This window comes from Anarrhichthys ocellatus, unplaced genomic scaffold (assembly GCF_004355925.1).
Source record: "Anarrhichthys ocellatus isolate YVR2014 unplaced genomic scaffold, GSC_Weel_1.0 scaffold205, whole genome shotgun sequence".
In the NCBI taxonomy this organism is placed as follows: domain Eukaryota; kingdom Metazoa; phylum Chordata; class Actinopteri; order Perciformes; family Anarhichadidae; genus Anarrhichthys; species Anarrhichthys ocellatus.
Window position 1 is genome coordinate 25,972 of NW_022280235.1, and position 11,666 is coordinate 37,637.

Here is an 11,666-nt window from a genome sequence, read left to right on the forward strand (position 1 = left end):
TATTAACCTACTAGAGAGCACCATCATATCTTAAGGAGCCTATAGTATATTACCCTACTAGAGAGCTGGTTCAGGTTCATAGTTAGGGCTGATTCAGGTTCATGTTTATAGTTAGGGCTGGTTCAGGTTTATAGTTAGGGCTGGTATATCGTTTCGTATCGTATAATTTTTTTCGTATCATATCGTGGGATTGAGTCGTCTTGAGAATAGAGAGATGCACCCCCCGAATATATACTGGTATAAGGTCTATGTCCTCAGGTGGTCTCTGACATGTCCTACCTATGCTGGTCCAGGGTCTCAGCGGTTTTCCAGTCCGGTAAGGTGCTTGCACACAGCATCACCATGGAGATGACCACAAACAGCATTGAAACAGAGGCGAGGATTTGAGCCACTAGTGAGGACGTGGGCTCCTCGAACGTCCTCCTTATCCTCTCCAGCCAGCGGCTCCGGAGCTCCTCGGGGCTCCGTGGTCTCTCCTCCGGGAAAAAGTGGACGAAGCAGTCGGACATGCGGTCATCGAGGCGTCGCTGGCAGCACGGCTGCAGGTCGGAGCTCTCCAGACCCCAGTATAACATCTCGTTATAGAAGGACAGCTCGCACATGTGCGGCACAAAGCGCAGCTTCCCGTGCTGCACATACAGCATAATGAAGCTGAACGCCTCCGAGTGCCGGTCGAAGAAAAACTCGTTCCTATCGCGGTCATAGTCGTCACAGAGCTCTAGCAGCTCGCTCTCTGACATGCAGCGATGCAGCTGGCTGAGTCTCCTGAGAGGGAGGTGCTTCATCAGATCCACCGGGAAGGAAAACCTGCGACCTCCGACGTTCAGGGTGCAGAGTCGGCTTCCAAACTTCATCTTCTGTTGGTTTAGAATCACAGACCGTTTATTAACTTCATCTTCTGTTGGTTTAGAATCACAGACCKWTTAACTTCATCTTCTGTTGGTTTAGAATCACAGACCGTTTAACTTCATCTTCTGTTGGTTTAGAATCACAGACCGTTTATTAACTTCATCTTCTGTTGGTTTAGAATCACAGACCGTTTATTAACTTCATCTTCTGTTGGTTTAGAATCACAGACTGTTTATTAACTTCATCTTGTCTGATATTTTTATATACAGTGCGTCCTGTGCACTTGTAGGAAGGATCTTCACTGTTCCACTTCTTTGGTTCTGGAGACCTGCATCTGTTCTTTGATAAAGCATGGTGAATTAATTTCCGTCTTGCCTTTTAAAGAAACTAAATTTTCAATTAAAAACGTCGCGGTTTCCAGACTTGTCATTTTTCTTCAAATCTGCTTCCAGAATCCATCTTCTGTCTCCAACAGAAGCCGTTCCATTAAATCAGTTTCCCGCTTTCATCTTCTTAAAAATAAATTGTTCTCATCTGTGCTTGAATAAAATAAACATTTTGTCAGTAACCGACAACATCATGAGTGTTACATGTTTTAATCACCAAATGATATCATTCCATCTCCATTATTATATATTTTCTAGGTAACCATTAGAAATATTGTCCTGTGCTAAAACAAACGTGTTTCGAAAATGTACTGTTGATTTAAAATCTCATTTTAAAAACTCACCAGTGTCCGTGTTGAACATGAAGCTCTTCTTCTCTCCTTTAAATAAGACGATATCTGTGTTGAAGTCAGAATAAATCCCTCCTCCTCCTCCTCTCATTGAACATCAAAAGCAGACATGAATAACTTGTTATTATTTTATTAATAACATGTCGTGGTTGAAGTGAGGAGGTGGCTCCCCCTGCTGGATGATTCCGTCAACTGGAGCTTATTAATGTTGATGGAATATTTCTTGTTGGAGGATATTTCTAACTGTTCAGAGACATTGATGAGGAGGAGTCTGTAGACATTGGCAGGCATTGTGTGTGGGAACATCTACTATCAAACAATACATCAATGTCAATGATGAGTATAATACAGCTGAACAAACACCAAGCAGCCACTTCTCAAGTCCAACTAGCTAAAAACATTAGCGTCTTGTGATAGATTAAACAGAGTAAATACCTGTTTTTGAGAGTGATGTCAATAATTCCAGCCGCCAGAGAAGAGTCAACCTACTCCCGCATGGCCAATCTTTCCGGAGTCGATAGGGATTAAAGAGTGCGAGTGCGACCTGGTGTCTTGCAGCAGGTCGTTACAGCAACCCCGAAAAGCTCCCGTAGTCCAGTCGACGTGTGGATTATGTCGACGCAGCCAGGGGTATCCCAGAATGAGGGGGATGGGAGGGGTTTGCAGGATGTGGAATCTGATTTGTCTCGTGGTGGTTGCCGGATAACAGCATGTGTACCGGGACGGTTTGGTTAGTCACCGTTGCCAGAAGATGACCGTCCAGGGTGCTGGCTGGAACAGCCTGTGGAAGAGGTCTCCGGTCGATTCCCAACTGGGTAACAAGGTCCTTGTCCATAATGGACGCGTCTGCTCCAGAATCCAGGAAGGTGGAAATAGTATGGGAGCCCCCGGTTTATAGTAGTTGGGCGTGGAAAAGTGGTCGTTGACAGGCGGAGGATCGGGAATCTGCTCGGCTTACCCGTACCTCCCTCCGCAATTGTAAGCATAATGACCCGCCTGACCACAGTACATGCAGAGCTTTCCCCGTCTGCGTCGCTCCCGTTCCTCCGTGGATAGCCCAGTACGTCCCACTTGCATGGGTTCGCTCGCCTGAGGAAGTGGCTGCGTCGGCGTGTAATCCAGAGCCGTAGCACAAGGAAAGCAAGACGGTTGCCCCCGACTTGGCTGTCCCCGGCGCCTTGCCAGCCGTCTGACCTGGATGCGGCGATCCCCTCTGGAGGTAGTCTCGATAAGTCCGTCCAGGGACGTGGGTAGCTCGATCAAGATGAGTTCATCTTTGATGTAATCCGCTAACCCGAGCAGATATGCGCCACAGTGGGCGTCCATCCCCCATGAGCTTAATCGAGCCTGGGTCCGGAATTCAATGGCGTAGTCCGTGACAGATCGGTGGCCCTGCTGGAGCCTCATAAGCCCTCCGGTGATGTCCGGTCCTCCGGAAACTGCCCGAAAACCTTGCGTAGCTCAGCGGAGAAGGACTGGAAGGAAGCACAGGCAGGAGTACAACGATCCCACTCCGCCGTTCCCCACAGGCGAGCTCTCCCCGTCAGGTGGTTGATGGTAAACGCTACCCTGGCGTCTTCAGACGCGAAAGTGCGGGGCTGCAACGCAAACAGGATGGAGCAGTTCATCAGGAATGTGTTGCAACCCTCAGGATCCCCGGCGTAATGTTCGGGCTCCCCCACCCGGGGCTCCGAGACCGCCGTAGATGCTGCTGGACCCATTCCCGACTGAACCGGAGCAAGTTGCGGCGAAGCAGCCACGTTGGTCGGAGCTGTGGCTGCCGTACCTGGTCTTTCAACGTGGTGAGAACCTGGTTCTGATTCGCCAGGTCTTGGCGAACCTCGGCAGTGTTGGTGGCCTGTTACAGGTGTAGTTAGGACCCAGGAGCAGTACGACAAGACCAGGACTGGTATGATTTGAGTTCTTTATTTGCAACGCACGACAAGCAGAATATTCTCTGGAAGAATCAACGACAGGTTTCTCGGGGTCAAGGACAGAAGGGCTGAGTAAGTTACCAGGGCAGAGGCAAGGCGAGGTAGTCCGGGACAGGCAGGGTCGGCAACAGGGAATCAGTCCATGGGTGAGTGCGGGAAAGTTGAGCATGAAAGCAAAGAACGATCTGGCAATGAGTGTGTCTGAGGCAGGGGTTTAAATAGTGAAGAGGCAGAGTGAGCAGGTGAGAGTGATGAGCTGATGAGGTGAGTGTGACTGGCAGGTGCACTGAATGAACTAATTAGGTGAGTGAAAGGTGGAAAAAGCTAGATAGAAGTGACAGAGCTGTGACAATCTGAGGTTTTTATTTATTTTTTAAAATTCATTATAATATATTGATCCCTTTAAGGGGGAAATTTGTCTCTGTATTTGACCCATCCCTGTATACAGGGAGCAGTGGGCTGCCAATGACAGGCGCCCGGGGAGCCTGGGGTTCAGTGTATTGCTCAGTCGAGGATCGAACCATTGACCTTGCGATTACCAGACAACCCTCTTAACCCAGTGAGCCACGGTCGCCCCATAAGGTTTCCTAGATTAGCTACATTGTGCAGGAACTAGCTCGGACAGTCAAGTCTCCACCGGTTCCAGCACCTGCACTATCCTCTCCAGTCCTCATCCCGCCGGTCCGGGAATCCACCGACAGATATTTGACCCCAGCCTCAGACTTTTGCCTCGGACAGGTCCAACGTTTCCTACATGGTCGTCACGAGTACATTGAGTATTGATCTGCCTAATACCGTGTTTTATGGGACAGCATCCTGTTCCCCGGAGCCCTGAGTCCGGTCCGCCTGAGCACCTGTGTCAGGAGCAAGTCCGGCCGTCCACCTGAGCACCTGTATCCGGAGCCCTTCTGCCCGTCCTCTGGAGCACCTGTGTCCGGAGCCTTCTGCGGCCCCGTGGCCGGTCAGATCCAGTCTTTTGGGGTGCAGGGAGCACTCCTGAGGACTTCTTCAACTCTGTGGTGGCATCAGCCATCTTTTGTAGAGTGGTCTGCTGGGGCAGCAGCATCTCGACAGCCGATAAGAAAGAGACTAAACAAACTCATCAAGAAGGCCAGCAGTGTGCTGGGTGTCCACTGGATACGGTGGAGGTGGTGGGAGACAGGAGGATGATGGCTAAACTATCATCCCTGATAAACAACACCTCCAACCCCATGCAGGACACCCTGGCAGCTCTGTGCAGCTCCTTCAGCCACCGGCTGATTCACCCCCAGTGTGTGAAGGAGAGGTACCGCAGGTCCTTCCTTCATATACATATATATATATATATATGTATATGTGTATGTATGTATGTATGTATGTGTATATATGTATATATGTGGTGTGTGAAGGAGAGGTACTGCAGGTCCTTCCTTCCCACTGCTGTCAGGCTGCACAACCAGCTGTGCTCCCAGTAGACCACACAACACTAGCACTAAACATCTGTGCAATATAAATACACCATACAATACGATTATTCTGTCTGTATATATAATATTTTTAGTTGTAGTTATTGTGGATTTTTACTTAGTTAATATTCTTTACTGTTTACTACTTATTTATAATACTTGTTTTGATACATTGTTTTTTACTATGTACCTTGTGTGCACTGTCCACTTTGCTGCTGTAACCCTGAAATGTCCCCACTGCGGGACTAATAAAGGATTATCTTATCTTGAAGACGAACTCTGGAGCCTTTCCAGGGAGGTCTATCGTCATGGGGGGGTGTGGTGGAACATCAGGTTCTCCCTGTGGGTTCCACCACTGATGAGCTGAATGTGTGGCCTTACATATCAGCAGCAGTCCGTCCAGTGAGTTGGCCTCCAGCGTCCAGACGGAGTCTCTTGGCTAAATGCCCCAATAATCCATGAAGCTCTCATCTGCCCCGGAGTCCAGAGCCGGATGAGAGAGAGTCCTGAAGGATTAATGAGTTGGACGGGAGTGAGAGCGAGAGGAGTAATCTGAGGAAATAGTACAGAGGTCCAAGGGAAGCTCCAGTGGGGCCAAGAGGTCCTTGAGATAAGAAGGAACGATAACGTTCATCCAGAAAGCCTCCGCCAAGGACGGGAAACTACTACTGATACTTTAACTACATGAAGCTTATAATACTTGTGTACTTTTACTGCTGATACATTACGCACAACAATCACACACGCACACACCTTGTTTACAAAGAGGAATAAGCTGATTTCCATTTCTGGAGGAGGTGTGAAGCTGTGAGAAGAAGGAGCAAACAAAGAGGATTCACATCCAAACTTTATTAGCTGACTGATATTTACAGAATCAACATGAAAACTCAACCCAGGTGATGAACTTAGTAAAACTCTGTAGAGTCACGGATGAGGTATGAGAAAACCGAGCCAAGATGGTGTCTGAGAAACAGAGAGGAAGATGGTGAGAGAGGAAGGACAGACTCAAACATTGTGGGCCACATTGAGGACCTACTGAAGATGGCGTTGATCTTCAAAGTTTCAAAGTTCAAAGTTTGCTTTATTGTCAATTCCACAATGTACTGGACATACAGGGGAGTTGAAAAGACGTTTCTCTCTAGTCCAACATATAAACATATAAACATAAAGTGAATACAGTGCAATAGATTAAAAAAACATTTAGACAATATATATATATATATAATAAGAGAAAAAGAACAAAAAAACTATCAATCTGTATTTAGCAGCAGTTGGACATGGGGATTTAGCAGCAGTTGGACATGGGGAGTCTTAAAAGAGAGGAGGGAGAGAGTTCAGCTTCCTAACAGCCTGGTGGACGAAGCTGTTTGAGAGTCTGGTGGTGCGAGCACGGAGGCTCCGGTATCTTCTCCCAGAGGGCAGGAGGCTGAAGAGACTGTGTGAGGGGTGGCTGGAGTCGCGCACAATCATGGTCACTTTGCGGGTGAGGCGAGTGTCGTATATGTCCTGCAGGGAGGGGAGTGAGGGGAGTGAGGCACCAATGATCCTTCCAGCTGTGTTCACTATGCGCTGCAGGGCTTTCCTGTTGTAGTCAGTGCAGCTTCCGCCCCACACAGTGATACAGTTTGTCAGGATGCTCTCAATGGTGCCTCGGTAAAAGGTGCACATGATGGGTGGTGGTGTTCTTGCCTTCTTCAGTTTGCGGAGAAAGTAGAGGCGCCTCTGAGCTTTCTTTGCCGGTGATGTTGTGTTGGCTGTCCACGAGAGGTCTTCACTGATGTCCACCCCCAGGAATTTGGTGCTGCTCACTCTCTCTATATCAGCACCATTGATCTTCAGTGGTGGGTGTTGAGTGTGGCCTCTCCGGACAATAATCTCCTTGGTCTTGCTGTTATTCCGAAGGAGGTTGTTGTCTCTGCACCACGTGGTCAGAAGGCTGACCTCCTTCCTATAGTGGGTCTCATCATCCTTGGTGATGAGACCTACCAGAGTTGTGTCGTCTGCAAACTTGACCATGTGATTGGTGCTGTAGGTTGTGGTGCAGTCGTGTCAGCAAGGTGAAGAGCAGTGGACTGAGCACACAGCCTTGAGGGTCCCCTGTGCTCAGTGTGATGCTGCTCGAGGTGTTGTTGCCGACACGTACTGCTTGTGGCCTCTCACTGAGGAAGTCCAGCAGCCAGTTACACAGCGAGGTGTTGAGCCCCAGCTGGTCAAGTTTGAAGATGAGTTTGAAGTTTGAAGATGTTTGAAGATGAGTTTGAGAAGATCTTGTGCGGGTCCAGAGCGCTGCTCTGTGAGTGGGAGGCCGGCCGGCGGCTCCGCCCCCCTCGCAGGTTACTGTTCATCAGGGTGTTCATATCAAACACACCCAGCAGCAACGTCCGCGCCATCGCCGTCGGAGAATGCGCCTGATTGGCTGCCTGCCAAGAGCGAATGTCACAGAGAACACCGGAGCCCGGATACACCTCCACCTGGCTCACCTGGAACAGGTCGATGAGGCAACGAGTGGTTAACGAGGCGTTAGGAGACAAATGTAAAACAAGGTTCAAGGTGGTCTCACCTGTACGTTAGCGGTACACTGGCTCTCAGAGCAGCTCCTCCTCAGCTCCTCCATGTCGGTCTGGCTGCAGAGCGGTGCCTCTTCTCCCATGCAGGTTCCCAGGACCAGGTCCGGCACCTCCTCGTCCTCCGAGCCCAGCGGGCCCCAGGACTCCGACATGTCCCCACTTAGCTCCTCCTGGAGCTGCTGGACGGAGACCCGGGGGCTGAAGTCTCCGTCCTGATTGGTCGCCGTGTGGTGCTGATGGGAGTATCCGGTGTAACTGTCACTCCTGCCTGTTGCCGTGGAGATGGAGTGATGACCGTTGACCTGGCCCAACGTCTGCCACATGGTGGACAGGAGTCCAGGGATTTCTATCAAATATCATCAAACCAGATGTTCAATAACTCAGTCTGAACCTGAGTGGGCTCTGATTGGTCCCCAGTAAACAGGTGGACCAGACTCACCGTTGACCAGTGTGTTCTTCAGTCTCTGTTTCTCAGCCGTAAGCTCCGCCTTTTCTCTCTCCAGCTCTCCAACCCGGGAACGCAGGAAGTAAAGCTCAGCGATCTGAGACGGCGTCAGGACCGACTCACCTGTCTCACCTGTCTCCACCTTCACCACCTGCAGGAGGAAGGGGGAGGGGTCTCAGGTTGGTGTTCGGTAATGAGGTACCAGCCTTAGATCAGGATAAAAAGAGCAGAGCAGGAGAGATTCCACAGTAAAGAGTGGGATTCTCCAGGTTAGAGACTAGCTCATACTCATTTAACAAGAAAGAAAAGGCGATTCCCCAGTAGTAGACCCTTAGGGGTCTTATCCCCTCAGAGGTGGGGAAGAGAAGACCCTTCTGCTATATACATATACATATATACATATACATATACCTATATACATACATACATACATACTCATCCAATGCATGTTCCTTACAAATGGGGCACCGTTTGAAAGGTAAATAAACAGGCTTTCCAACGGTATAACATTTATTGCCAAGAAGCATCGTTACAACAGAGAAATAATCTACCAAACACTAATTTCCGAACTTTTTGTTCGATGTTTATATAGATATATACACATGAGTGTGTGAGTGTGTGATGCGTGTGAGTGTGTGTGAGTGTGTGATGTGTGTGAGTGTGCAACGTGTCCGTCATGTCTCCGGTGCTATCCCCGGTTCTCTGACCGTGCTGAGTCTCACCGTCGGACCTGTACCGTGAGTCCGCTGCGGGACGCTGCTGTCCGGACTACGCTCTATCCGGGTCCGTCGATCCGGGGACACAATGTTATAAGAGAAACGCAAAGAAAAACGAAAAACAAGTTTATTAAAATTCAGAAATATAATCCACTTCCGATGCCGATCTCTGACGTGATTTCCGCGCAACCGCGCTGTAGTTTCTTTACTGGTTTGTAACGTTAATGTGCACGCAGTAGGACTACAATACCCAGAGTGCACCGTGGCTCGCAGAATCACAACACCAATGGCGACTGAAGGACGAAGTGACTGATGATAGGTGAGCTCTGTTCGGTTCTACTGAGTTCTACTGTGGTCTAGTGTGGTCTAGTGAGTTCTAGTGAGGTCTAGTGAGTTCTACTGAGGTCTAGTGTGGTCTACTGAGGTCTACTGAGTTCTAGTGTGGTCTAGTGAGTTCTACTGAGTTCTACTGAGGTCTACTGAGTTCTAGTGTGGTCTAGTGAGTTCTACTGAGGTCTACTGACTTCTACTGTGGTCTAGTGAGTTCTACTGAGGTCTAGTGTGGTCTACTGAATTCTAGTGTGGTCTACTGAATTCTAGTGAGTTCTACTGAGGTCTAGTGTGGTCTACTGAGGTCTAGTGTGGTCTACTGACTTCTACTGTGGTCTACTGACTTCTACTGTGGTCTAGTGAGTTCTACCGAGGTCTACTCTGGTCTAGTGAGTTCTACTGTGGTCTAGTGAGTTCTACCGAGGTCTACTGTGGTCTAGTGAGYTCTACCGAGGTCTACTCTGGTCTAGTGAGTTCTACTGTGGTCTAGTGAGTTCTACTGACTTCTACTGATGTCTAGTGAGTTCTACTGAGGTATACTGTAGTCTAGTGAGTTCTACTGAGTTCTACTGTTGTAGTAAAAGTACCACTGTAATGTCTCCAGTGCAGTAAAAGTACTACTGTTATGTCTCCAGTGCAGTAAAAGTACCACTGTTATGTCTCCAGTGCAGTAAAAGTACCACTGTTATGTCTCCAGTGCAGTAAAAGTACCACTGTTATGTCTCCATTGCTGTAAAAGTACCACTGTTATGTCTCCAGTGTATATCCGGTATAACCTGGGCCCCAGTGTGCCCGTGGAGCTCCAGGAGGAGGCGAGTGTGGCCGAGCTGAAGGAGCTGGTGGGGACTCAGCAGGGAGTCCGTTCGGAGCTCCTCAGGGTGCTGTTTGCTGGGAGGGAGCTGAGGAGCAGCTTCACACTACAGGTGAGGAGGAGCCACTGAGAGAGGAGACAAAGGAAGAGGAGTCCTCACCTCCTCTTTGTTACATTGTCATATTATCTTGTTCAATCTCTCCTCCTCTCCTTCTCCTCTCAGGGTTGTGACCTCCCGGAGCAGAGTACCGTCCATGTCGTCCTCCCTCCATCAGGTTCCTCCTCCGCCCAGCTTCTCCTCCTGCAGGAGCGCCTGGTTCGAGGAGGGGAGGACGAGCCAGAGAGTCTGGCCAGGCTGGACCTCACATCCTCACGCCTCCCTTCCACCTCCTCCGGGCTGGCGGTGATCCTGGAGGGGAGTGATGGGGGAGGAGGGGAAGGAGCAGGAGGAAGAGCAGAGGAGGCAAGAGAGGAGGTGCAGGCTGCAAGTTTGAAAGGTCAGTTAAGGTGGCCACAGTGTCTGTACTCCTGCAGTACGTATGTCAGTACTCCAGTAGTATTTTAGTAACTCTACAGTATGTCAGTATTGCAGTAGTATTTCAGGAGTCCTGCAGTATGTAAATTCTCTAGTATTTCAGTACTCCTGCAGTATGTCAGTACTCCAGTAGTATGACAGTACTCCAGTAGTATGTCAGTACTCCTGCAGTATGTCAGTACTCCAGTAGTATGTCAGTACTCCAATAGTATAACATTACTCTATTATTATGTCAGTACTCTATTCGTATGTCAGTACTCCAGTTGTATGTCAGTACTCCAGTAGTATTTTAGTACTCCAGTAGTATTTTAGTACTCCAGTAGTATGTCAGTCGTCCAGTAGTATGTCAGTCGTCCAGTAGTATTTTAGTACTCCAGTAGTATGTCAGTACTCCAGTAATTACTCCTGTCCGAGTCCCTTTATAAATCAGTAGTAGTACTCTGACTGTGTGTACTTGTGTGTACAGGTGTGCGTACCTGCAGTACTTTCTTTGTGTACTGTAAGAGCTGCAGGTCGATCCAACCAGGAAAGCTGAGAGTCTGTTGCAGCAGCTGTCGACAAACAACACTGACACTCAGCAGGGTGAGTCATTTTATATATAAATATATTAGTGCTGGGCAACGATTTGCAGTTTTCAAGGTGTATATTTAAATTGCATCTCTTACACACATGAAGATAAAGTTGTGAACACCGGCTGAATATCTATGATCAGAATCATTATAACTGTGTTATAACTGCTGCTGTGTAAAGGGAATACTGCTGCTAACAAGAACCTGATGTGTTTAAAGTGTTTAAATCAAATGTTATTGACCTTTTGTTCATATAGCAGTACTTTAAAATAAAAGTGCGCAATACACTACTTTAGAATTCATTATTGAACTTTGCCATAACAATGAGATTAATCGTGATTAAACATTGTAATCGTTGTCCAGCACTAATATATATATCTATATATATATATATATATAAGTTCCATTCAACAAATACATATACAGTATTACGTGTTTTTGTTTATATAAACACACTCCGGAGTACAGGTGTGTTAATGTGTGGTGATGATGGTGATGATGATGAAGGTGTCCTCTCTCTCAGGGTCCCTCCTGTTGGGACGACGTCCTACTTCAAGGTCGTGTCCATGGCTTGTGTCAATCAGACGGTTGTCACGGCAACGAAGCGGTAAGGGGCCGTCAGAGTTCAGTTTCATCCAGCAGCATTCTGGGAGATGTAGTGTCTTCACTCTGTGTCTGTCTCTGTGTGTGTGTGTGTGTGTGTGTGTGTGTGTGTGTGTGTGTGTGTGT

At 48.3% G+C, this 11,666-nt stretch overlaps 2 protein-coding genes across 4 annotated transcripts in view; one reads left to right on the forward strand and one right to left on the reverse strand.

Annotated features, from left to right (window-relative positions):
- The window catches only part of LOC116400786 (potassium voltage-gated channel subfamily G member 3-like), a 4,552-nt gene extending 2,131 nt beyond the window's left edge, over positions 1–2,421 (reverse strand). The window contains exons 1-3 of one of the 3 annotated variants that reach the window (XM_031878826.1): positions 2,021–2,420; positions 1,580–1,615; positions 280–1,383 (exon numbers count right to left, since the gene is read on the reverse strand). In XM_031878826.1, coding sequence (XP_031734686.1) covers positions 280–854 — 575 coding nt within the window. In that variant the 5' untranslated portion in view covers positions 855–1,383; positions 1,580–1,615; positions 2,021–2,420. Of the gene's footprint in view, positions 1–279; positions 1,384–1,579 lie in introns of all 3 variants that reach the window. The other 2 variants (XM_031878828.1, XM_031878829.1) reach the window with 2 other exon arrangements.
- Positions 2,422–8,654: 6,233 nt separating this feature from the next.
- The window catches only part of prkn (parkin RBR E3 ubiquitin protein ligase), a 4,831-nt gene continuing 1,819 nt past the window's right edge, over positions 8,655–11,666 (forward strand). Inside the window, exons 1-5 of the mRNA XM_031878825.1 lie at positions 8,655–9,011; positions 9,782–9,945; positions 10,057–10,330; positions 10,835–10,950; positions 11,461–11,544. Of these exons, the coding sequence (XP_031734685.1) occupies positions 9,005–9,011; positions 9,782–9,945; positions 10,057–10,330; positions 10,835–10,950; positions 11,461–11,544 (645 nt within the window). The 5' untranslated portion in view covers positions 8,655–9,004. The remainder of the gene's footprint in view (positions 9,012–9,781; positions 9,946–10,056; positions 10,331–10,834; positions 10,951–11,460; positions 11,545–11,666) is intronic.